Source organism: Oryzias melastigma, linkage group LG24 (genome assembly GCF_002922805.2).
Source record: "Oryzias melastigma strain HK-1 linkage group LG24, ASM292280v2, whole genome shotgun sequence".
In the NCBI taxonomy this organism is placed as follows: domain Eukaryota; kingdom Metazoa; phylum Chordata; class Actinopteri; order Beloniformes; family Adrianichthyidae; genus Oryzias; species Oryzias melastigma.
In genome coordinates this window covers 23,079,483-23,107,028 of record NC_050535.1, presented here as the reverse complement: position 1 = coordinate 23,107,028, position 27,546 = coordinate 23,079,483, and the positions used below count along the sequence as shown (strand labels likewise).

The window sequence follows — 27,546 nt, the reverse complement described above, 5'->3', positions numbered from 1 at the left end:
CTTTGCAACTATGTCTGCACCACAACAAGTTTGTGTCATTGCTTGTCACCAATAAAACTTTAAAAAGTTTACAAGGCAAAACAGAAAACATATTTCATAAAATATTTTGGTCAGTAGCTTTGCAGCTCACTGTAATGGTTTGTCTGACCTTGATTTCTTTCCAAAATGCCACAAAGTATTTTATGAAATGAATTAAAGATTATTTCATAAACCCCCTCCTCCAAAAAAAGAGAAAATTTTAATTTTTATACGACACTTTGAAAATGAGTATGCACCAAAAACACCACAGTGCCCAAAAAAGATTTACAAAAAAAGCAAACACAAAGAGGATCAAGCAGTCAATAGCTCGGGATTGGAGTGAGAGGATGACATAAAAAGCAAAACACTATAGACATTGCTAGGACGTACAATTGGACCAAAAGTTAGTCCAGCAAAGGATTATATGGTTGTCTTCTCCATCCAATGCTTTGTAGGCGTTGTTCCTTGTGTGGCTTCTTTCTTCTCCGCATGTAAAAAAACAGCACGGCCAGAACCACTGAGACAAAAAGCATAACTCATGAGAATGCAGAAAAACACACATTCTGGTATTTTAATAAGATCTCAAAATAATAAAAAATAACAAAAAAAAAAAAATAGTCATTTTCTCTATCTGACCCCTCCATCTGTAATTATTTTACCTCTTTGGTTTTCCTTCAATCCTCCATCTTCAGTATCACGTCCACCAAGACTTATTTGCTCAAGAATGAGGTTATTTTGTCTTTGGCTGCTCCATTTAGGGGTAACAACAGCCAATCATCCACCTCCATCTACCTTTCTCCTCTGTATCCTCCTCGCTCACATCACCCTCATTTCGTCCTTCCCTACATCCATGAACCTCATCTTTGGTTTTCATTTAGACCATCCATCCATCCATCTTCTTCCGCTTATCCGGGACCGGGTCACGGGGGCAGCAGTCTAGCAGAGATGCCCAGACTTCCCTTTCCCCGCCCACTTCCTCCAGCTCCTCTGGGGGGACTCCGAGGCATTTCCAGGCCAGCCGAGAAACATAGTCTCTCCAGCGTGTCCTGGGTCTTCCCCGGGGCCTCCGCCCAGTGGGACATGCCCGGAACACCTCACCAGGGAGACGTCCAGGAGGCATCTGGATCAGATGCCCAAGCCACCTCAACTGGCTCCTCTCAATGCGGAGGAGAAGCGGACCTACTCCGAGCTCTCTCCGGGTGACCGAGCTTCTCACCCTATCTCTAAGAGAGTGCCCAGCCACTCTCCGGAGAAAACTCATTTCAGCCGCTTGTAGTCGGGATCTTGTTCTTTCGGTCACGAACCAAAGCTCATGACCATAGGTGAGTACTGGGACGAAGATTGTTTGGTAAATTGAGAGCTTTGCTTTCTGGCTCAGCTCTCTTTTCACCACAAAGCACTGGTACAGAGACCGCAAAATGGCGGACGCCACTCCAATCTGCCTGTCGATCTCACTCTCCGATCTTCCCTCACTCGTGAACAAAATATTTAAACTCCTCCACCTGAGGCAGTAGGACTCCACCCACCCAGAGAGGGCAAACTACCTTTCTCCAATCAGGAACCATGGCCTACATGGCTACCATGGCAACACTGGTTCACAAGACTAATACCCTCGACGTCTACACGACTATGCCCGTACGGGAAGTGGTGGTGTCTTAAAGGAGCCCCGCGTCTAAAGTAATGAACACCTGTTGGAGCTGGAATTTATTGAGGACAGGACACAAAACGTCTAAGGACATAAAATGTCTACAACGAATGTATTTTGCTGATCACTGCAAGCTCTATGGAGAAATTGAGTGTTAGACTGGGTCCAGTGCTGTCAGAGCACACTCGTCCTGGAGGGAGTGGTTCAAATTGTGCTGCACGATATGAACCCTTCGTTTTTTGCGGGTATGGGAGGGGCTGCTGCTAACAGCACAGGTTTTTAGAGGATTACTCCTAAATGCATGAACGGGTCAAAATACCGTTTTGGAATTCTTTATAGTGAAGAATGAACAGTATAATGCAATTAGAAGCTCAAAAAGTAAAATTTTCATGGTATGGCCTCTTTAATCCTAAAGGAACATTTAAGAAAAATTTTAAGACATTCCTAAAACTTACCAGATAACAGAAGGATTCCTCCAACTACACCCTGGACGGCGCCCAAACTGTTCCTCAGTGGAGCACAGACTCTTTCGTTTTCCACACAGTTGCACACTTCAGCTTGTATGGAGTAGTCCTGCTCCAAACCATCAGTGTCTGAAACGCTCAGGATGACTGGGAAAGTTCCACTCAACACCTTGGAATTTAAAACCAGTTCAACTCCAGTTTCTGCAAATACAAACAAGTAAATTTTACTCTGAAATGTGTCCATCGTTTTATCCTTTTGTTTTCTTTGAGCACAAACAACAATTTTAAAATGATGAATTCCTATTTCTACTTTTAAGATAAACACCAATATTATTGCAAGTCCAAAAAAGCTTTAATGATTGACATGACATTTTACACAAAGTTCAAGCATATAGCAAAAAAGGCCTTTTTCTAAAAGTGAAAATTTGCTGCATTTCCATTTAAAAACTCAGAGTACATTTCTTATCATAAATGAAAACTGCTTCATTTTAAGTCTTATGAAAACAGACATACTGTCTCTGTTCATCTGAACGCTCCAGTTGGGTTTGGATATTTCATGGACCATCACGTTGTATGGAGCAGAATGACGCGGTCCATCTTTGTCTGCTACAGTCAACAGCACAGGAGTTGAGTCATCTCTGCAAACCTGGAAAACAAAAGTCCTTTAGGCTTCAATTTGGGATCATCGTCTGACTATTTTTATCCCACCCTTATGCCTCCACTTCATCCTACCTTGAGCAATAATACAGGTATAGTGTTAACTGTAAAAAGTCCTACATATTAGTTAAACAGCATAAATAAGCATTTGAACAACCACTTCTGATGTAAACTCTGCAAATCTGCACATAGGCGTTTTTGGATTTCTGCGTTTAAAACTCTCCCGTTCACACATTGCTACACATGTTTCTAGGACCATTTTGGAGTTTTACAAACAAAACTTGTAAGAATTAAACATACACTGAAATTAAACGAGTTGAACTTTGACCCGTTAAGTATTTAGATTGGTAGTGACGTACAGGTGGCAGTAGTGTCAAACATTTGAAAATGCGTCATTGTGGAGAAAATTAAAAATTGTGCTTTGTTTCTGGATAGAATTATTTGACAATTGTCTTTCATTTATTAGGAGAGAGTTGTGAAAGAAAAAGCTTGAAGCAAGATTTTTGAGATTTGAACATTTTGACATTTCACACCAAACCTCTGTGAGTGTGCGGGTAGCAGACTGGCTGTGTGCTGTTCATCTGCACTTTCCATCTAAGAAATTCTTCAGCTCCTTTGGATTTAAAAGTTTCACGTAAGTCAGTCCTTCCAGGATTTTGCAATGATGAGATCGCAACTATTAACGCAAATTCAAGCAAAGTTGAGATTTGTTGCTCCCCCTCCAACAAAATATCTTCATTGCATGTTTGACCAATCTACCATGACAACAGTCATGGGTGACGATGCAGCTTCAAGACTTTTTCCCTTCTGACTCCTCCCTGGGAGCCTCATTCTTTTTTATTAACTCTCTTTAACTCTCTCTGCAAGCTGCGTGTGAATGGTCATTTGCGCTGAGTGCGAGGATGGGCGAGTGCACGCACAGCAGCTGTGTGGGGAGTTGGGCTGAGTGGGTGTGAATCGGTCCATCACAGGAGCACAACATGAACCGAGAAAGGATTTGTGATCATTTCAGTAATATGTGTAATTGTTTATTTGTATTGAATCCTTTCTCAAACAGGAAGTTTGATGTAAGGGGAAAAAAACAAAACATATTGGCCTTAAAATACCTTTCATTGTGTTGAGGAAAAAAAGAATCAGAAAAAAAATCAAAATCATGACTTTAAAACTGTGAATCGAATCGACTTGTGGTTTGATTTAATGTTACATCACTAATCTTTAAGCAAGCACTGACTAGGAGAGAAGAGGAAGTAAAGTTGTTAATTTAACTTAAAATATCTGTACTTCTTTATATCATTTGAAACTCATTACTAACATCTTTCACTTTTTTCACTTTTTATGGTAATATTCATCATAAGATAAAAATAAACACAGGAACACAAACACTTGCTTGGCTCTAAACAAACACACACCGTAATGTTACGCTCCTCGATGAATGGAGGGTTATCATTGACGTCTTCAAGTGTAATGGACAGGGTTCCAGTTCCTGTGGCTGGGACTACACCTGGAAAAATAACAGCCATAAATCAGTAAAGAAGCTGCAGAAGCTTTTTTAATCTCAGGGAAAACTCAATGGTTTGGAAACTTGTAACAGAGTTTATGTCAGGAGAGTAAAACTCAGGACTTTCTTTTTATAATAACGTTGATCAATTGTAGCCATCAATGCTGACTTTTGGGCAATGATGACAGATTTTACTATAAGAATTTTTACTTACCTTTTAAATTAGAGAACAGGTTAGTAAGTAAGTAAGTAATTTTTTAGATTAAAATGTTTAACCATATTTAATTCAGTCCCGCAGAAGACCTGGACACCAAGGACCAGATTGTTTTCACAATTTTTCTTTGTTTTTGCGACTTTGACACCCACCACACTCACAGAAACTCACCAAAGTTTCTTTACACCTGATTAACAGTATAATTTAAAGTAGGGAATAGTGGACCCCCCAATCCCCCACCCCCCCAAAAAAATCGTATAAAAAATGAATGGGGCCAAAATCTCTTATGGGGCTAAAGAAGTATTTTAGAAATCCACAAACAAAGTTAAAGCAGGTCGATAAAACCCAGAAGAAGTTTTAAAACTAGTTTGGGATTCCAACAGGACCTGCGGGCCATTTTGTGGCAAAATGTCAAATTTGGAGATTTTCCTATTTTCAGATAATATGGTAAAAGAAAACTTTTGTTCCAGCAATCTTTACAAATATTCACACACACATGCCACAAGGTTAAGTCTACAACCACCACTGAAGTTTGGCTGACCTTTGACCTTAGAAAGAAGCCACCATCTTGAATTAAAAAAAAAATCTTCTCTAGCACTTGCTATAAATTTTCATCTGTCACTTCCACAATTCCTTGCGTATCATTGGAAGCTACTTGGGAAAAATGTGGGAATTAGCTCAAAATTTTGAATGGTGTTAGCGTGGCAAGTTTGCAAAAGTGGCGTTCCCCTGTTGCTCACGCATTTTTTACTGAAACATATTTAAAATTCAATACACAAATTATTGCTCAGCCATAGCAAAATGATATAAATCAATATGATTTTATTAGGAATGTGGGAGCAGGTAGCAAAAAAAACCTTGGCTGCCAAGGAAATCCTAAAGTTTACTTTTGCTGATACTTTTAAAACTTGTATAAATCCGTTTGCCACCCCCAGCTGATCAGGGCGGGTAGCCCCTTTGGGTCTTACAATGCCGCTCACATCTTTAATCATCATTGTTTAAGTTTCTTTTTTATTTCTATCAACACAGAACACATAGTCAGGCATTCTTATTACCTAAAAATATAGAAAGTTTAGAAATCAATTTGTTTAGATTACAGATGTTGTAATGTGAGAAAAGCACAAGAGAAAAGAAGTTCTTAACCCCCTTCCTGTCATTTTTCTTGAATGCAATTGTGCAAATTTCTGAATTAATATATTCAATGAAGCAGACATATTCATTCTTTAAACTTTCCCACATACCGTCCTCATAAGCAATGATGAGTGCTGTGTATGTGTCGTTCTTCACAAAAGCAGACTCTCTGTCCATGAGTCTCTTCACCGTCACCTGGCCTGTATTCTCGTCAACGTTCAGCCAGCCTGCTGGGTCACTACCTATTTTATACCTGTACATTGAAGAACATTAACGATCAATTGAAAGAATCAAGTATTTATGGAAAAACATCAAAAATAGACTTTTACTCTAGTGTACACAGATTCCAGTTCTAAGTGGTTTTCTAGTAATAAGTATCATAAAAAATAACCTATTTTCTACAGATTAAGAAAAAAACACTTTCAATTTCCTTGAACTTTTGAATTTGCTTTGAAAACAGAACATGTTTAATAACCTAAATGGGTATCTGTTGGAAACTGCCTCAAAACCTTAACAAAAGCCTTTTGATAGAAATACTCTATACACCTTTATACACCTATACTATATTATACTGTACTATAATCCTCTATACACCTTTTTATGCTTAACCAAACCTTAAATCAACTTTTGTGTCTGTTGATCTCTATAAATGGCGCTTTAAATATGCTGTTTGTTGGTCATTGCCAATTTTTTTGACAAATTAAAATAAATGTGTTTAATTCTTGAGAATTTATTCAAAAACCATCAGGTTGAAACAAGGTATTACAGTTGAATTTTGCGATTGGTCACACCATTCAACTGATAATGAAAAATCCTTAAAGGGTGTTAAAGTTCATTTTACCTAAAGGGCTGTTCAAGCTCTAAGTCTGGGTCTTCTGCCTCACATGTTGTGATCACACTTTCTATAGTAAGCTGTTCTGTAGTTCGGAACTGATTTGGATTTACCGACACATTTCATAATATCAGGTTCTTTGCTAAGTATCTATTTTAAAAAAGTAAAAAAACTAAATAAAAAAAAAAAAAAACAATCATGGATTTTTTTTTTTTTTTTTCCCGGAGGAAGTATAAAAAATGATTGAAAATAAATCTTACTTGACAGTGTTTTCACGTGCAAAGTCTGGGTATTTTGCCTCACAGTTTGTGATCACACTGTTCACAGGAAGGTCCTCAGGCTTTTGAACAAACATCTGCTGATCTTTAAAGACTGGAGGCTCGTTGACGTCCTTCACGGTTACCACCACTGTGGCGGTGGAGGTGGTCACTTCAACGGCAAAAGGAACGTCGTTCTCCACAATAACAGATAGAGTGTGTGTTCTGCTTTTCTCAAAGTCCAGTCCCTAATGTTGGAAGAAAAACAGCAGTTATCAGTGTGAAGGACAGCTTCAACCCAAAACCTCTGTACACATACTGAGTATTAAACTTTACTATTAAAACATAGTTTGATTAGCTTGAAAACAGGATCTTTCAGAAGAATCTTTGATTTTACCTGAGCAGTTTTGATGATTCCTTCGTGTTTGTTGGATCCTGTTTCTATGGAAAACAACTTCTCAGGATCTCCACTGATAATCTTGAACTTGGCGTTCCATGCTGGGGTGTTCTGTTCATCTTTATCAGTTACTGACAATTTAACAATCTGAACCCCCACTGCGTTTTCATCAACTGATCCCTGATACTGGAAAAGGTAAAAGAATGAAAGGTTCAAAGAATGTTTGCTCACAAAACAAAAATATAAAACGTAAAATATTCACGAATGTTATCCAGCAAAGACTGAGAAACTTCCTACAGTATGACATTAATGCTCTCTTTAAAACAATAAGTATCAATATTTATTTAAAGAAAACATGAATGTATCAAACACTTTGACATATTAGTATTTACTGTAAAGTCACACATGTTGTACTCACAGTAGATTCAGTAAAGACTGGAGCGTTGTCGTTGCTGTCGGTCACTTTCAAAACTACTTTTGTTTTTCCAGTAAATCCTTCTCCTCTCAGATCTGCTGCCTGTATTTCCAGAGTGTACTCAGGATACGTCTGTTAAAGCACAACATCATCATCATCATCATGAAAAGTTGGAAATAGGGGTGACCTTCCATTATTTTTTATCGCATTAATCTCATTTTTAATCTATGACTTGTCGTGTTCTCAAACATAAAAACAAAGTTTCCGACAGTTTCTTTACATGAAGGTTTTTTTTTTTAACTCAGATGAAAACACTTCTTTCATTGCTCTCGGTCTTGGTGTGTGTACAGCTGTCTAATCTGCATGTTTCTACTGTGATGTTATTAATGTGCGATTTTGTAGTTCTTAAAATAATTAACCTAGACAATTTGACAATGCCACAGCTGTAATCTATTATGTAAGGGTTAAAGCCTGACGAGTGTTCTTTATCATAAATTAATGGGGTATGTTGAAGGCTGATCGCATAGTACAATAAACTGTGGAATGAGGCTTGTCAATATGAATTATGGGAGTTACAAGAAGTTTGTGGTCAATATTTTTTTTTTTTTTTGATTGCTAATGAAAGCATTTCCTACTGTTTTTTTTTGAGCACTCTGGACCTTATTTTTTATTTAGTTTATTTTTCTTAATTGTATGAGATTGAAAAAATGCTAATGTTAATAATTGGTGTAAAAATAAAGGTTGGAAGTCTATTATATTCGTAAAACTTCATAAAGCCAGTTTTTTAGTTAGTAGTAATTTAAACTTTTACTGATACACAATTTCATAAATTTAAATCAAAATACCTTAAAGTCTGGTTTTCTATATCAATTCGTATGTTAAAAATACTTGCGATAAAATTAAAACAATTAAAATAATGTATTAAAGATCACAATTAATTAATCGCTCATAAACATTAATTACATGGCAGCATTAAGTTTAGACAGCTTCAAGAAACTTTTTCCCCTCTAACTGTGGAGTAACAGAGACAAAGGCCTTGTCCACACGTAGCTGGATATCTGCTAAAACGAATATATTTGTATACGTTTTGGCCTATCATCCGCACGAAACCGAAGATTTAAGTCACTGAAAACAGTACATTTGGAAAACTCCGGCCAAAGTGAAGATTTTGGAAAACTCCGGTTTTGCGTCTGTGTGTGGACATGAATAACCGGTCATTTAAGTTTTTAAACGTCACTTTTTGCGACAATTAATGCATACACAAATCATCATTTTGCGATAAAAGTACAAACCAACTCACGTGGTAAGTCATTAAAAACATGACGATGAATTAGAACAAGTTTTTTTTTATTTGACTCACTAAAAAAGGAGCATTGCGGTGACGTCACAGCTCTGTCTGGAGAGCGCGTGCAGCGCAGTCTATTGACAGTCTCAGGTGCGCGTGAGAAACCTGTTCAGCGGTTTTTAAATGAATAACCATTCCAGCAAATAAGCTGCTGGACCTTTTTCTGTTTAAAAACACGACGAGATCCATTTAAGTTTCTGTCCATGCACTCGCGCTTTTCCTCAAACGAGACTTCGGCATCTTTAGGCTCCAAGCTGCAGAAGTGTAGCTGCAGATGAAGCTGTGAAGCTGTTTGATCTCTCCTGCCGCCCGCTGTGTTGCTCTCAGGACAAAGAGGCGCATCTATTTTGAAAAAAGTGTTTCCAAAACAGTATTGCAAAACATGTCTGTCCCAAATACCACGTCCTCTAAGCACATAAACTTTTTTTTTCGAAATTGTGGTGTTTCCATTAGAAGGATTTATTATCGAAATTCCAATTTGCAAAGTTTCAGAGTTAATGGAAACACTATCAACTTCTGTTCTGGCAAGCTCATAACCGCGTCCAAGAGCGCAAGTGTACGGGGATGTGTGGATGGAATTATTTTTAAAACAATCATGTGTGGATGCAACACTCTTTATAAAACGGAGGTCAGCAGATATGCGTTTGTAGAAATACCCGCCTACGTGTGGACATGGCCAAAAAATAATCATCTTTAAAACACTGAAGGTTCAAATTTACCCGAAAATCTGAATGAGTGTTCGGTTTAATAAAAGGATAAAAACAGAAAGTGAAACTTTTAAAAATGTTTTTTTTTTTTATCAATATTTAAATTGTAAATCAATGAAAGAAATCTGTCAGTTTTAAAAATGTTCACTACAAATCTCAAAGATATAACAATAAATGTAATCTACAAATAAATGCTCTTTTAAGAAGATGTATTTCCAAAGCATTACCTCTCTGTCCAAACCAGCATCTTCAACCATGATGGCTCCATTGAAGGTGTTAATGGCAAACATCTTGTCATTGGGCAGCTTTGGTTCCTGGCTCAGAATAGTGTATTTGATAATCGAGTTGTCATTTCCTGGCTCATCAGCATCAGTGGCTATAACCTGAACCACTGTAGTCCCTGAAGAGGTCAAACATTACAGCACAATTAAAACCAGAATTTGATGAAAAATTCCATCTTGTGTTTTGGGCCACAAGATTTTCAGTTCCCTACTCTGTCAAAGGAAGGGATCAAAAGGTTTAAAATTACCATTATTATCTATAATAGCTGATATGACCATTTTGCCATCAGGTATCTCCTATATTACCAAACACATCAGTACACCTAAAACAAACTACACGAGTCAGTTTCTTTCTGCTTCCATCAGAGAGAAACAGTCTGAACACAGTTGAAGTTCATTTGCAGCTCTAACTTCTGCTCACTTCCAGAAAAACTATTAATTATTTTAGATATTAAAATGTTCCCACAGTTTAAATAAATTAGTCAGTACCAAAAAAATAATTTAAGTTTGATTTGAACTCTTTTATTTAGGATTTAATCTGGGAATTGGAGGATAGGGGGCACAAGAAAAAATTGGCATTTTTGGAGTTACTGCAGAAAGATTAGGTCATTTCAAAACTATTTTCAGGCATTCTTCTCTCCCAGTTTTTGAGTTACAAACTTTTCACAAGCAATGACCAAAAGTAACTGGTGTGTAGGAAAAGAGCATCATGGTTGTCAGAGCCCACAGGGGTAAAAACAAAACTCTTTACAGGTTAATATTTACCACTAGGAATACTAGGGCTGTTGACATGGGCTGACGATCACGGACAGTAATCTGGCAATCCCTGCTACAATCCCTGCCACCCTGAACCCCCGGGCCACTGTTCCCTGCAATATTTCATGTCTGTGCATACACACAAGCTGAGCACAGGAAACGATGCCCCACAATACCAGGCAGCTGGCGGCACAAAAAATGGGCGGCAGGTAATCTTGAAGATGCCTCCCGATTGTGTGGTGGTAGTTGAATTTGTTACCTAAATGCTATCCTTCAGGACTTAAACTTCACCACCTCCAGTCCAGATTATTACGCTATCTGGTTCTGTTCTGTTCACTGAACTTTCACCGAGACCCAGAATCTGCTCTGCATTCAACTTTTTGACTGACCAGATTAACACACAGAAAAGGGTAAGAAGAAAACTTATTTGTTCACACATCAATTACAAATTATCCACTGAGGTTACCTCTTGGCGAGGATTCAGCTACTTCTCCCACATAGGATGTCTGTTCAAAAATAGGTATGTTGTCATTCATATCAATTACATTGATGGTAATTTCCAAGGGATCCTTTTCTTCCCCCGACCCAGCTTCAGTAACGTGGGCCATCAGCTACAAAATAATAGAAAGAACAAAATGTTACCATGTTTGAAACATCACAACTAGTCAACCAAACGACAATTTTATAGTAAAAAAAAAAATCACAATGAAATGAACAAGATTTAAATTTATTTTATACGTTATTTATCCTTATGAAGTTCCATTAGTGAATCTGCTTTCTGTGTTTGAAATGTAGCAAAATATTCATTTGATGTGTGATTACAGTAACAATTACACTAACAATTTCACTCCAATCATTATGAAGTGCTTTGAGAGAGTGGTGCTGGCCCACATTCAGAACATTATTCCGGACACACTAGACCCCCTGCAGTACGCCTACCGGCCCAACAGGTCCACCTCACTACCTGCTCTGTCTTGGACTACACCCCACCATCTGTGACTGGCTCCTGGACTTTCTGACTGGCAGGTCTCAGTCTGTCAGAATAGGGAACAGGACCTCAGCCACAGGGGTGTGTCCTCAGTCCCATCCTCTACCCTGTTCACCCACGACTGTGCAGCCTCTCATCAGGACAACACCATCCTGAAGTTTGCGGACGACACCGCTGTGATAGGACGCATCACTGGCGGGACGAGGCAGCCTACAGGAGAGAGGTGGATTCACTGGTGACTTGGTGTGAGGACAACAACCTGACCCTCAACACAGACAAGACCAGGGAAATGATAGTGGACATGAGGAGGGAGAGGAGCCCTCATACGCAGCTATTTATCCCGGGTCTGGAAGTGGAGAGGGTGAGCAGCTTCAAGTATCTTGGGGTCCACCTCAGCCAGGACCTCACCTGTACACTGAACACCATGCAGCTGGTGAAGACAGCTCATCAGCGGCTGTACTTCCTGAGGAGGCTGAGGAAGTTTGGCATGTCATCGAAGATCCTCAGCAACTTCTACAGCTTCTACAGCTCCTAAATATTCCACAGTCAACTGTCAGCTCTATCGTGAAAATGGGCATTTGGGAACAATATTCACAAAGTTTTAGACCATGTAAACTGACAGAGAGGGGTCAGTGGATGTTGAAGGTCATAATGCAAAGAGGTCACCGACTTTCAAAGCGTCGGATGCAGTGGTGTAAAGCACGCCGCCACTGGTTTCTAAAGCAGTGAAGATGCCTTCTCTGGAGTGATGAATCATTTTTCCATCTGGAAATCTGATGGATCAGTCTGCGTTTGGAGGTTGCAGGAGAACAACACATTTCAGACTGCACTGTGTTAGGGTGAAATTTGGTGGAGGAGGAATGATGGTGTGGGCTTGTGTTTCTGGAACAGTTTGAAGCAGACACTTCCTCTTCCAACATGACTGTGCACCAGTGCCCATAGCAAGTACATAAAGACATGGAGGACAGTTTTTTATTTTTAAAGCATTAACTGGGATCATTCTTACCGTATAATATGCTTGTTTCTCTCTGTCGAGTCTCTGATGAACATAGAGTTCCCCGGTGTCTTTGTCCATTGTAAAGACTCCTTTAGGATCTTCATCAGCTCCTGGACCCGTGATGCTGTAGGTGATCTTCTTTATTCTGTCCTCACTGGTGCGAATCTGAACAAACCAGGACTCATTAAAAACCCACGACAACAAGACTAACTTTTCTTTAGCAGACAAACATTAATCAAATCAGGTAAAATATCTCATTAAACATTTTTATTACAGCTTTGCAATTGCAACTTTAAGTATTGTAACTTTTGAATTTGACTTTTTAATTTGAAGAAATACTTAAGGATTTGACCAAACTAAAAACTAAAATAAATGAATAAATCAAATAACTTATCCAAAAAAGAAATAGCTGTTATGTAGTAGATTTTGACGTTCCTTACCTGAACCATTCTATATGGAAAGGGTCCATTTTGATTCTCATAATGATTGATAGGAGGGATGCATGCATTACCTCTTCTCAATCTATGTCTCAACTTGGGAAAAAAAAGGGCTGCTACGTCTGGATGTCCTGCAGTCTGAAAACAAACAAACTATGAGGGCGTTATGTTTTCCAGAGAGAAATTAGGTGTCAAGGGGTAGAGGGTCTTAAATGGGTTCTTTCTGAAGTCAATCTGAACAAACCAAGACTCAATAAAAACCTGACGACCACATTAGCTTTACAATAGAAGACAAGTAAAATCTAGTTTAAATATCTTATTAGACATTTTAGACAAAAAAGGATATTTCAATAAAGCTTGAAAAAAAAGATATTGGAAAACAGGGGTGTATGGCAAGCAAAATGTGTCCTAAATCGGCAGCAAAAGTGGGCGGTGCAGCGACTCACCTAGACATGCTCTACGGATAATAATAATTATATTGGATATAAAAATGATCCCACAGTTTCAATAAATTACTCAGTACCAAAGAAATAATTTAAGTTTAATTTGAACTCTTTTATTTAGGATTTAATTTGGGCATTGGAGGATAGGGGGCACAACAAAAAAATTTGCATTTTTGGGGTTACTGCAGAAAGAATTGGTCATTTCAAAACTATTTTCAGGCATTTTTCTCTCCCAGTTTTGTAGATTTGGTCTCAAGACATGTAAATGTCATCAGAAAAAAACATGTTTTAGTTTTTTGTTTTTTTCCAACGATATTCTGTTTTTATAAACAGGCCCCAATCAGCAAATTTTTTGATGTAATATATATGAGAGTATTTTCATGGTTTGAGGTACTGCATATACTGTATGTTTTATCAAATATATGTTTTTAAACTTTAAAAAGAGTATTTTTAGGCTTTAATCTAGTTAGTTTTTCCACCGTTTTTTTTTTTTTTTTTTACTTTTACTGATCTGAACCGTGACCCTAAAACCGTGACACGATCTGAACCGTGAGTTTTGTGATCCGTTACACCTCTATTAAAAAATGATAACTTGGCTTAAAAAAAAGTAATTTAAAGTTGTGACCAAGCTAAAGAGAGATAAATGAAAGATGATGTCCAAAAAAGAAATAGGAGTTTTGCAGCAGATTTTGATATTCCTTACTTGAACTATTCGAAATGGAAAGGGTCCATTGTAATTCTCATGATGATTTATAGGAAGTAAGGATCTCTTCCTCCGCCTCAGTCCTTTATTCGTCTTGGGAAAATAAAGGACGACCTCATCTGGATGTCCTGCCGTCTAAAAAATAAACAATATTAAAAGGGCACTTTGTTTTCCAGCATGAAGGTATCAACTGAAACAAGTAAAAAAACAGAATCTTTAATACACCATTACGTTTAAAACAATAAGATGAAGAAGATATGAATCGCATCACAAATAAAGCTGAAATTTGTATTATTATTTAATTATTTACAAATTACTCTGCAGTGTTCCATTCCAAGGATTGGCACTCAAAAAAAGTGCCCTGTTGCAATAAAACATGGATTCAATTCCTCACTAGTTAGAATTCATAATACATTCATTTTTTCTTTCATTTTCTTGACCGCTTTGTCCCTTTCGGGGTCGCGGGGGTGCCGGAGCCTATCCCGGCTACTGAAGGGCGAAGGCGGGGTACACCCTGGACAGGTCGCCAGTCTGTCACAGGGCCTCAATCACACACCCATTCACTCACACATTCACACCTAGGGGCAATTTAGAGTCACCAATTAACCTATGAAGCATGTTTTTGGACGGTGGGAGGAAGCCGGAGTCCCCGGTGAGAACCCACGCATGCACGGGGAGAACATGCAAACTCCACACAGAAAGGTCCCAAATCCCCCAGCCAGGATTTGAACCGGGGCCTTCTTACTGTGAGGCAAGAGCACTAACCACTGCGCCACCGTGCAGCCCTAACAATGCAGTGAGTGATTAAACATATGCCCCCCTTTTGGGGCATTAGGGTTACTTTTTGCTAAACCATCTGCCTCGATTCTACGGTATTTTCTGTATTCTATTCTCTAACAGAATAAACATAGATCTAATGCTGTGATGCATCTGGCAGCTCTAAACCGCAGCCTCCTTTTCCATAGACTTTCACCATCCATATGGTTTCCATATGGCTTTATCACCATGTGTTTACTTTTTCCTTAGTCCCCCTCTGTTGTTGAACTTTCAGTTAACCACAATTGCTTACAACCAATCTTTTTCATCTCTGCACTCTTGCCACCTCACTGCTTCAGTATTTCTGTTAAAATAAATCCTCCCTCTTGCTGCCGCTAACTCATATTCCTGTTATTTCCAGAATAAACTTCCTCAGTAGGGAATCTTAGGAATAACTTTCCAGACATTAGAGTTCTATTTTTCTTGTATTTTCTCACAATGGAAATTAGAACTATTTTTTGTTTCTCCATTAAAAGAAACAGCTAACTCGACAGTTTGAATAGATTAAAATCTGTTACAAACAATACAGACTTCCTTCATTTGACAAGAGTAGAAGCTAGGAAAACAGTAAAAAATAAATTGGGAAATAGTAAAAGTAAAAACAGACACTCCTTACATTTTTTTAAAACTCTTAATTTACCTACTTCATTATTATTCACAGAGTTCTGTTTCCAACAATTTTGACTACTGTAATTCCCAAACTGTCCGTTAAGTGGCAGTGCAGCACGCAGTGGAATAGAGGCACACCTGAGGAAGAATAAATCCTCTTGATAAAATGCTAGAAGCATATTAAAACGTGTGCTGCCTCTCTGTTCCAACTAACAGACCACGTGCCCTCTGAGCCACGACTAAGAGGAGCAACAATTTTGGGGGCTCGTCCGGGATTAGCACCACCTGCTGGTTAGGCTCTAATCTGAAAAGAACCAAGGAATTCTTCAGTAGATGACCAACGCAACTGATTCCAGATAACCAGCCATGACCGCTCTACGAGACCTGAGATGGGAAATCCAGCAAAAGCTTCCCCAGCTGACCAGCGTGGGGTGCAGAGATCTTCTCTACAAGCTTGCAGAGTCATCAAAAGAGGAAGTGGAAGCAGAAGAATGGCCAGGTGCAGAACCAACAGAAGTGGACCTCTACGACTTCATTGTAGACTATCTGAGAAGTCCGCAATTGAGGAGTCTTGAGGACCAAGGGATGTCTCACCTGCTTGCTTTCCGTGACCTAATCGATGACCTGCAAACACCACTAACAGCTGATGAAGAGGAGGCTGAAATGCTGACAGACTGTGACTCGATTAAAGCAGTGCCAGTGAACATTGACAGGGCAAGAGATGCAGCGTTAACCGTAAAGACCGGATCGGCTTTACCTTCTGCCATCGGTGATCCAGTCACAGGTTTGATCAGACTGTCTGAGCTTAAGTCAGTATTGCCACGTAGAGAGTACAAGATTCATGGTGGTCAAATTTCTGATTCTGGTGTGAGTTATAACATGTTGTGTAAACAGCTTGATGATGGCATGAGCGAAGGCTTCACAGAGGCTGAAATTATTTGAAACAGTGTTCAAGCCTAGTAGCTTTCAAGACATGTTTATCACCAAAGACAACCTGACTGTAGCTGAGCTAAAACGTCTCTTAAAGGACTAGTAATGGGCTTGTGGGTCTTTTTCGGTGTTAACCGTATTTCGCCATATATTTACCATTTCCAAATGTTTTGGCGTGTTTTGAGCAAGAAATATTGAAATAAAACGGCATTTCTGAGGCCAAATTTGGCAAACCTGTCTCTTCCGGGTAAAAAGTTCCGTTTTGGTCACGTGGTGCGTGTGACGTCACCAGGGTAAACATAGCAAGATGGCTTCTCCTTTGCGTGTCGGAGCTAGCGATAGCGGCGATATTTCAAGGTCCACAACTCTGTCTTCAGACTCAGATTGTGGAAACATTTGTTCTGAAAGTGACGCTGATTCAGAGGCGCCGGGTGTTTGTGGTTTGAGGACTGTAAAGCCCTAATAATTTGAGACGGCAGCGCGGAAAGTAAGAGCTCACAATCTGGCAATGACACTGACAGTGACGCTGAGAATGCCGATGAAACTGAAAGCTGTCCGTTTATCAGAGCCATGCTCGAAGCTGGAAGACGTGGAGCATCTTGTGAAGCTTTATTTACAGATCGGAACCTTTTGGCGACTCTAAATCAACTCATCAATGACGTTGACTATCAGGGTCGGTAATGCAGAGTTTCATATGCAAAATAAAGAGCTTAGAGACATGTTTGCAGGACCGTCCACCACTTTATTATTATTTATTTATTCACTTTTTTAATCACTTTATTCACATACCCAGAAGCTCTTTCGCCACCTTACTGCATGTCTCTGACATGCGCAGAAAGGAGAATGTAAACAGTGCTCCGTACGCCCCGTTCTCCACATGAATCGTCCCGTTTCAACACACAATACAGTCATGTTGGCTCTGACGAAGTAATCCACCTGGCTCGTGAGCGTTTTTACTGGCCCTACATGCAACAAGAAATAGAAGACTACGTGACAAAAAATGCATGTGCATCAAACAAAAGCGGCCAAACATTTCTCAGAGAGCCCCAATGGGATCCATCACAACCAGTGCTCCGTTTGGGTTGGTCTCAATAGACCACTTACACCTAGAGCCAAGCAAAGGAGGGTACGAGTACATCCTAGTACTCGTTGACCATTTCACTCGTTTTGCGCAAGCGTATCCAACCAGAAATAAGTCCAGCAGAACAGCCGAAGAAAAGATATTCTAATACATTATTCCTCGTTTTGGGTACCCGGAGAAACTTCATCATGATCAGGGACGTGAGTTTGAGAACACCCTCTTTTTTTTCAGTTTATTTATTTTCTAGACATTTCCAGGCATTATGTAACAGTTTCAATTTCAACAATAATAAATGCAAACAGAACATAAAGTCATGGAAGAGTCTGAAAGGGAGTAGACAGAAGCCAAAGCTTATAACGGCTACCCCCTTTATACTAAACATAGGGAGCTGCTACATTCCTGAAAGTTTAAACGTAATTTCACTAAACATTTTTACCATAAACATTCAGCATTCAATCTCGCTGTATGATTTTATGATTTTCTTTTTTTACACATATGTTTGAGAGTACTCAACGTTCTACAATCTTTAATGTCTTCATCTAACCAGTGTTAATTTTAATTTAGTTTTAGTCACAGTCTTTTGACTAAAATAGGGTTTAGTTTTAGTCGCAATTTAGTCATATTGATTCTATTAATTTTAGTCAAATTTTAGTCGACGAAATTACAGTAGATATTTAGTCGACAAAAATATAGAATAAAGGTAAAGTATTTTAATCACATTTACACCGTATGATCATATGAAATACACGCAAAGATTTGAGTAATTTGTAAAAAAAAACCAAAAAAAAACATTTTACTTCACTTTGCTTTCCAAACTTGTCATTTCTGCGAATTCAGCTTCAACAACTTAAAACACATTAAAAGAAAAAATAAATATAATTATATCATTATTATTCCATCCCATTTCCAATCAGAAAGTGTCTATTCACACGTAATTTTCAAAAAACCTGCAGTCACTGCTAAACTTTTTTCTCAGTCGCACTGACCCAGAGTAAAGGGTTAAGGTTAGGGTTAAACAAGCAAATATTTCCTGAGTGCACATTTACACATTTAGGAGCGTGACAGTTAATGGGACTTTAACTTAAAAGTTTAACTTTAAATATNNNNAAAAAAAAAAAAAAAAAAAAACAGCCTTGCACAAACTTAAAATGCGTGCCGGAAATGCAGCAACGGGATCCTTGCTGCACGTATTACATGTGGACAAAACATGAATTTCCATCACATTCTGTGCTGGTCACATGTAAAAATGTGTAAATAACTTGTCATATTATAAATGTCCGAACATTAAAAAAAAAATGTATTGAAGAGGTAGTCAAGCGTAGAAATGCATAAACAAAAACATTCATTGGGGAGTAAGCTGTCCAGGACACCTGTGAGCATGTTATTTGTGCTTGAACAGCATGTCTGTGATGAACTGTAATACCACCGCCGGCCAATAGAGGGCGCTGTTGTCATGCAAGACGTGATGGCGTTGGAGATTAAACCGGTGACTGATTGTGGATCTGAGGAAGCAGCGGGGCTGCTAGCGCTCGGAAATACACAACAACATCGATTTATAACTTTACAAACGTCATGCTAAAACAATAAAGCCAGACTTACATTTAAATGTAAACCTCTGTGCTTCAGAGTTTCACCCGAGTCAAGAAAAGCGCTTCACCACCGCGCAGTACCGGTGCTAATTAGCTTGGCGAGAGCAACCCCTTAAAACAACTATGTCAGATAATCCAACTCTATAAAATGGAACAACTGTTGGGAGGGTCGGGGAGGAATTCGGATTCAGCCCAGAACGCTGGAAATAATCGTGTTTGTATGTTTACCTTTGCGTGGATTTCAGGCTGGCTTGTCTGCAAACGTCGTATCAGGTTTTCTGGTGTTTTTGCCTGTGATGTCGCTCCACACAACGTCTTGTTGAGGGTCGTCTTTAATATAACATTTGTCCCTATATGTACTTTTCTGTTTCTACCTCGATTAGACATTTTTCACCTATATCACAGACACGATTCATTGAATTAGCATCTTCCCAGGCGGGCTGCAGGGCTCTGTGTTCTGATTGGAGCGCTTTGCATTTGCTCCCGCCCTCCTCCAGCAGTCATTATGATTGGATGTCATCTTCGATCAGCATTTTTGTTTAGCTTTTATTCGTTGACAAAAAAAGTCTATCAATTTAGTTAAAGTTTTCGTGTCTGGGTGGGAGTTTTTGTTTTGTTTTCGTTTCGTTTTCGTTGGGTAAATAGTGTCGTTGACAAAGACGATGACGAAAAATTTTTGTCAACGAAATTAACACTGCATCTAACCTGTTCCAAATATTTACTCCAGCTGTTGAGATGCAATGTTGTTTTACATCTGTTCTAACTAGGGCTGTCAGATTTGTCACGTTAAAAACGCATTAATCTGACATGTGCTTGACGTCGACAATTTTTTTGACGCATTGATCGCGGATTTTTCTCATACGTGCCTTTCCATACCGCGTGCGGGCGTCCTGCCCTCTAACTCACCGGCTGCTCTCACTAGATCACGGGCGGGTCTCCAACCACCGAGCTGCGAGCTAAAACCCGGCCGGCGCTAGGACCTGGAGAGCTCCTGCACTCTAACGCGGCTCCGGTTCGCCTCCAGTACCACGTCATATTAACAATAATATGAGATGCAAAACCTTTGAGACCAAACAAATATCATTAATATAAATAATAAAAAGGAGAGGACTCAACACTGACCCCTGTGGTACGCCACAGGTCACTATTTGAAGTTCAGAGTCAACTCCATCAATATGAACATATTTGTCATGGAGCAACCATCTGGCTCCACACTTCACTCTCTGCAAACACGCCGTATATTTAATATAATTTCTTTCCGAGGCCCTATTGTTTTTCTGAACCTACCTCTTTGGTACTGGCAGAATCCAGCCCAGTGTTGTGATGGTTCTGGTGTCTGTTGCCTCCATGGTGCTGCTCAGCATCTCTGCTTACATGGTGATGTCCACGCTGCAGGACCATGACAGGAACAGTCATTTTGTTGCCCTCCGAGTCCCAGGAGTGGACAAAAAAGTCTTGATGTCCTTCAACAAGATCAACTCCTCTTTGAACCTTAAACATAAGATAAAGGCTAAATTTTAACTTTGACACTTTGTAGCAAAACCAAGTCTGAGTTTAAGCAAAAATATTGATTTTAAAATGTGAACTTTACTGATTTGATGTCAAGTCTGTTACTTACAGTTAATAGTCCATCAGAATTCAACTCAAAGCGACTGTCATCTGTGCTGAAGAAAAACTGTGTACGTTCTGTGCAGTCAGTGAATCCAACTATAAGAAAAAAACACACACACAAAACACACAGATGAAACAAAAATAGAAATTTCCCCTACAAACACAGAGTTTTCACACTAAAAACAGTTTTTCATGTACCACAGTAGAGTGTTAATCTCCTCTAAATCAATGGTTATTCAGCGCTGCAGATGTAGGTAAAGGAGATTTACATTAATACTTCATACGGCTATTCTTCACTGTTTCATTTGTGAAGATAATTCTTTAGCTCAAAGTTTTGCAGATTCACTAAAACCTTTGACTTCATGTGGTCACTCAAAGAAATGTCTGATTATCCAAAATTATTAAAAAGAATGTGCTGTGTTGTGGTTTTTAAGTTTTTAAAAATTGGCATACTGCTAGCTTTTCAGACCATTTTGGCCTTTACTACGTTTTTTTAGGCTATTTCGGAGCTTGGCTAATAGTTCAGCTACATGGTAGCCATTTTGGCTAGGTTAGGCTTTTTTTCAGTTTTTGGCTATTTTGCAGTTTAGCTAATATTTCAGCTACATGATAGCTGTTTTGGCTAATTGAGGCTTTTTTAAAGTCTTTTAGTCATTTTTTGTAATTGAGCTAATATTTCAGCTACGTGCTAGCTGTTTTGATTAGCCTAAGTTTTTTTCAAGGCTAATTTTGCATTTAGCTAATATTTTAGCTGTCGATCAGCTTCAGCGTTTTTAGCTATCAAATTCAGCATCTTCAGCCATCAGCACTAACATCCTCAGTGGCCAAATTCCACTTACAGCATTCACACTAGCTTTATCACAGGTAATGCTTTATATCTTGTTCACAATTATGTTAAAAAGTTTTGTTTTTCATCCATCCATCCATTTTCTTGACCGCTTTGTCCCTTTCGGGGTCACGGGGGTGCCGGAGCCTATCCCGGCCGCTGATGGGCGAAGGCGGGGTTCACCCTGGACAGGTCGCCCGTCTGTCAAAGGGTTTTGTTTTTTCAATTTTTAAAAATATGGTTTTAGAGTGTTTAATTATGTCTATCCTGTTCGGCCCACGTCCTAATTAGCCAAAACAGCTATCATGTAGCTGAAAATATTAGCTAAACTGCAAAATAGCCAAAAACTGAATTTTGGATTTTTGCCCTCTGCGCAATTAAGTTTGACACTCCTGGTTTAGAGGGAATTTAATTCCATTGCTTAAGTGTTGCTGAACTTTGAGGATGTATAAATCTAAGAACATTCTCTGGATTTGTTGTTAAATGATCCATGTTTACTGCTGAAATTAACTAGAAATTTAACAAAAAAACGTTTTATGGTGACAAACACCATTTCTTTCTGTTAAAATATTAGTTTTTATCAGTTTAGTTGATTGTGATCGACTGTTCTAAATAAAGATATAAATGATAGAACTTTAGTAGGGATGTCCCGATTCGATCATGTGACTGGAAACTCACCCAATCATGTGGTTTGATGAGTCAATCGTAAATTGGATGTATGTTGAATATCACACATTTAATTTATTCTCATCATGATCAGTGTTTTTTATTTCAAACATATTCCAGGTAAATACTCTACTAGAAGTCTGTATGTCATGAACAGATTACCGCAATGTGGTTCTAGTTTGAGCAGGAGGTGCACAAAAACAGTTCAGCCAAGCTAAACTATGATAAACTAAGCTAAACTAGTGAGATAAGGCCCCGGTTCGACTCCCGGCTGGGACCTTTCTGTGTGGAGTTTGCATGTTCTCCCGTGCATGCGTGGGTTTTCACCGGGGACTCCGGCTTCCTCCCACCGTCCAAAAACATGCTTCATAGGTTAATTGGTGACTCTAAATTGCCCCTAGGTATGAATGTGAGAGTGGATGGGTGTGTGATTGAGGCCCTGTGACGGACTGGCGACCTGTCCAGGGTGTACCCCGCCTTCGCCCTTCAGTAGCCGGGAAAGGCTCTGGCGACCCCGAAAGGGAAGAAGCGGCCAAGAAGATGGATGGATGGATGATTCCGGTGACAGATATCAGTGGAGCCTTATGCTGCATTCACAGCAGACACGATTCGTGCATCAAATTCGCGTCTCTCTTCTATCATGCTTCAACTTTACTGCTCAGTGCCTTGATGCAAACGTTTTTCTGGACTTCATTTATTACCACATCATGGAAAGCATGGGGGATGTTAGGTGAGTAACTTGGGTTTATTTGATTTGGATAGCTCCATAGAGGTGTTATCAAGTATACTGCCGTGTCTGGGTTCACCAGATCCTTCAGTCTCTCCCAGTGCAGAGTACTTAAAGGACTAGTAATGGGGTTGTGGGTCTTTTTCGGTGTTAACTGTATTTCGCCTTATATTTACCATTTCCAAATGTTTTGGCGTGTTTTGAGCAAGAAATATTGAAATAAAACGACATTTTTGAGGCTAAATTTGGCAAACTTGTCTCTTCCGGGTAAAAAGTTCCGTTTTGGTCACGTCAGAAGGGTCAACATAGCAAGATGGCTTCTCCTTTGCGTGTCGGAGCTAGCGATAGCGGCGATATTTCAAGGTCCACAATTCTGTCTTCAGACTCAGATTGTGGAAACATTTGTTCTGAAAGTGACGCTGATTCAGAGGCGCCGGGTGTTTGTGGTTTGAGGAGTGTAAAGCCCTAATAATTTGAGACGGCAGCGCGGAAAGTAAGAGCTCACAATCTGGCAATGACACTGACAGTGACGCTGAGAATGCCGATGAAACTGAAAGCTGTCCGTTTATCAGAGCCATGCTCGAAGCTGGAAGACGTGGAGCATCTCGTGAAGCTTTATTTACAGATCGGAACCTTTTGGCGACTCTAAATCAAATCATCAATGACGCTGACTATCCGGGTCGGTAATACAGAGTTTCATATGCAAAATAAAGAGCTTAGAGACATGTTTGCAGCACCGTCCGCCACTTTATTATTATTTATTTTTTTAATTATTTAATCACTTTATTCACATACCCAGAAGCTCTTTCACTACCTTACTGCATGTGTCTGACATGATGCGCAGAAAAAAAGGAGAATGTAAACAGTGCTCCGTACGAGCCGTTCTCCACATGAATCGTCCCGTTTCAACACACAACAACAACAGGGGATGACAACAGTCTGTCACGTTTGCTAAGTACACTGAAAATTCCGAAAACGATTTATCTTCAGATGAAAGCATCACACAGAAATGAATGAGATCTGATCTTTCACGGAGGAAGAAATGACTGGAATTGGACCGCTGCGACTGTCGATGGTTTCATTAACGGATCTGCAGAGAATCCTGCAAGCCACCATTAATGTTTAATAAACTGTAAATCAAACAAAGAAACTTCCAAACATGTGCAATGTTTTAAACATTCAGTTTACCTGTTGAAATCAGAAGCTTTTCACAGTTTAGTCGGTCTGGTTCTGCTCACAGTGTTCATTCACAATAGGCTCATTTCGATTGTAAATCTCGTAAATTTACGACTTTAAAAATCATAATTTTATTTATTTATTTATTTTTGGTGGCCCCAATACACCGATGTTTATAGAATTCAACTTTGCTGCAGCGCACACACATACATGTATCTGCAGACACCCTGGGTCCGCCTGCATTCTGCTGCTGGCGCTGTCTTACCCACATGACGTCAACGCGTCACGTGACCCAAATCGAGCCGTTTCTGAAGCTGGGCGAAATCCGAGTGTGATTTGTCGTTTAATTTGTCAATTTTTACAAAAACCTGCGTTTGTCAACGGTAATTATTTGTTATTTTTGATACATTAGAACAGTGGTTCTTAACCTGGGTTCGATCGAACCCCAGGGGTTCGATGGGTTGATCTCAGGGGTTCGACAGTAGGTTTGGGCACCGAAGTTCGGTTCCAAGTAGAAACCGTTATGATTTATGCGGTTCTGCCAAAACCGAAAGAAGCTGCTGCAAACGGTGCAGCTTGTCGGTGTCAAATTTTTGATACCATTTGTTACGACATATCTTTGTGAGCAATCCTTTTCGAGGTTGCTGGACATAAAAACAAAGAAAAGGAACAGACTTTGCTGTGAAAATGACATGAGAGTGGCCCTCGCCAAGGTGAAACCACGCATATCTGAACTGGTCTCTCAAAGGCAGCAGCAGAAGTCACACTGATTTTCAGGTACGTAATTTGTTGTGAGTTTATCCATTTTGTTGGTTTTGAACAAGGTGATGTTCATGCACGGCTCATTTTGTGTACCAGTAAAAAACTTGTTTCTAGATTAAAAAAAAAAAAATGTCACCAAAGAGGGGTTCCGTGAATGCGCATATGAAACTGGTGGGGTTCGGTACCTCCAAAAAGGTTAAGAATCACTGCATTAGAACATATGGAATATATCTGGATAATAATTTTAGCTTTGTCCCAGGCCATTACTAACCCTTTAACTTGTGACAGCCATTTGAAATGTTACTTCTGTCTGTATGTGGCTTTAAGGACTCAGATCGTGTCTCTACATTACCTTAAAGGGCCTTTATCAAGATTTCCTTATGCCTTTCAGAGTAAGCAATATCATACTGTCACTCCTTGGGGCTGGCACCTATTTCATGAAGTCAATCTAAAGCCAGCAGCCTAGGAAACATGTCTGCTGCATCTCTCCCACGAAAACAAACATCCACATTTTTGCACACAGAATAGTGATGGCTACTGAATTAATTTAGACGTCAAATTTGGTCAAGAAATGCAAACAAGATTAGGTGAATATTTTAGCATTTATTGAAATGATGAGAGCATTATATTCATATTGTGTTCTGATTTGTATTGGCTGTGAAAGTTTCTGCTCTCTATGAAGCATCATTAATCTCTGTATCAAAAATTCTTTTCGCTTTCTTGCAAATCGAAGACACACACACACCTTTCTGCCTTTGCTCAGTAATCCATGTTCAAACCAGTTCTCCCCGTTTCTCTCTCATTTTTTCCACCAGAAATTAATCTGCTACCTTTCTTCAACCGTCTTCCCAATATTACACGTCTGCTTGTGATATTCTCAGATACGTTCAGAATCCACCTTAAACATCTTGCAGATTCCTCATTAAAATGTTCTTTGGCATATGCCATGAAGTTTAAACGCAAAACCAAATGAGTGTTTCTTGGCCATCGCTACACAACACACAGTTCACAACACACACCACAGGCAGGCGGCGTCTGTACGACTGTGGAAGAGCGAGCTGGGGGACATCATGAAGCTAGCTGATCACCGGTAGCTTGATCCGCCAGCAGTGTCTGTTTCTGTTATCCTGGAGGCGGTGCTGGCAGCATGGATTCTTTCTGTAAGGAGCAGTTCTCAATTGTCTATGTCACCTCATTAGAATCCTCTCATTTTCAGGGGTTCTTTATAGTGAGGAATGAACATTATAAAAGACTTCAAAGCTCAAAAAGTGGATTGTTCATCATATTGCCCCTTTAACATTGAAATTTGACTCCCCTGTCGCACAAATCATGTCCAGTGTGAAATCACCATTACAGCCATCCACCTTTCAGTGGTTTTTACTGTCCCACTACTCACTGCAGGGCAGTGGAGGACAGCAGAGAGGGAGTGCCAGTCCCATATTCTGTCCAGCTCTTTTCAACTGCCCTTAGACAAGTCTTCAACCCACTCATTCCTGCTCATGAGGCTGGTCGAAGCTTTCCGGATGTGACTCAAAGCAATTGATCAGTTGATGTTTGCCATTAAATTTTGCACATGTTCTGCAGATTGGAAGGACTCATTTTTAAAACTATTTATCAGGGACTTCATGATATTGCAAAGTATGATCTGGCAACCTGGGACCTTCCTACATTTTGAAATGCTTTGTTGGAACTTGCAGCCTGAAAATGTTGTAAGATGAGGGGGAGGCAAATGGAGAGAGATTTGTCTGTTTGGATCCAGTTAAACCAGCTCTGGAACACTGTTGTAATCTGTACAGAACAGCATCGCAAGCTGAGACTTGATGTTAATAAAACAATGTTTAGTAGTAAGAAGCCGCTGGAACCACTGGAAACAATTTAATGGAAAAAAGGACTTTCAGAAGATAACAGAACTTTTTAAAATATAAACGATGAGTTCAACCACTTTCAGGAAGCATGAAGCACTAACTGTTGATGAAGTCAACATACCTTTGCCCAGTCTTGTGCCTGGCTTCAGATGCTTTCTGTTCACTTTGAATATCAACGATTCTGACTCAAATCCAGGTCTACATGATGACTCTTCTGCAGTCGACACAACTGCCATCTACAAAAAAGTAACGTCTTAGTTAGGTCAAAAACTCTCTCTTCTTCGCTTATTGCTAATTGATGAACATAACACACCTATTATTATAAAATTATACAACATATTTTAAACTGACATATGATGGAGGAATTTAAGCTTTCTTACAAGATGTGGACAAATCTCAGACCGAAGGTTTAAAACTGAAAATCTATGACAAACTCTTACCTGAAGAACAGTCAACGCCACAAATCCTGTAACCCAGACACTTCCCATTCCTGCGTAAAGCTTCATGTCAAAAGCTCCCTCACAAATACACATTTTCATGTCCGTGACTGCGGATCAAACCAGAAGAAAAGCCAGCACAATTAGAATTGGTAGTACATGTCATGACACGCCGCTTTTGCCATCAGCAGGCAGCCCTGTCAGGGAATTGTTGATTTGTCTCACCTGTGTTACAACTTGTGTACCAAGTGCTGCCCAGCAGATCA

At 39.5% G+C, this 27,546-nt stretch overlaps 1 protein-coding gene across 1 annotated transcript; it reads right to left on the bottom strand.

Annotated features, from left to right (window-relative positions):
• On the bottom strand, window positions 1-27,546 carry LOC112137332 (cadherin-1). The gene is made up of 18 exons (XM_024259589.2): window positions 27,506-27,546; window positions 27,284-27,390; window positions 26,965-27,079; window positions 20,829-20,917; window positions 20,498-20,701; window positions 14,186-14,320; window positions 13,043-13,177; window positions 12,612-12,767; window positions 11,084-11,228; window positions 9,808-9,980; window positions 7,532-7,660; window positions 7,114-7,299; window positions 6,720-6,964; window positions 5,738-5,880; window positions 4,194-4,285; window positions 2,641-2,773; window positions 2,119-2,328; window positions 1-535 (listed from the first exon to the last, which is right to left on the bottom strand). The coding sequence occupies exons 2-18, from the start codon at window positions 27,380-27,382 to the stop codon at window positions 423-425; spliced, it is 2,502 nt and encodes an 833-aa protein (XP_024115357.1). The 5' UTR covers window positions 27,383-27,390; window positions 27,506-27,546; the 3' UTR covers window positions 1-422.

Bases quoted from the DNA above. Each gene is read 5' to 3' on its own strand.
- LOC112137332 (XM_024259589.2), bottom strand. From the start codon at position 27,382: ATGAAAATGTGTATTTGTGAGGGAGCTTTTGACATGAAGCTTTACGCA. The intron at 11,229-12,611 runs GTAAGAATGATC...ATTATTTTGTAG, and splicing joins AGAAACAAGCATATTATACG to CTGATGGCCCACGTTACTGA. The intron at 7,661-9,807 runs GTAATGCTTTGG...GTGCTTTAACAG, and splicing joins ATGCTGGTTTGGACAGAGAG to ACGTATCCTGAGTACACTCT.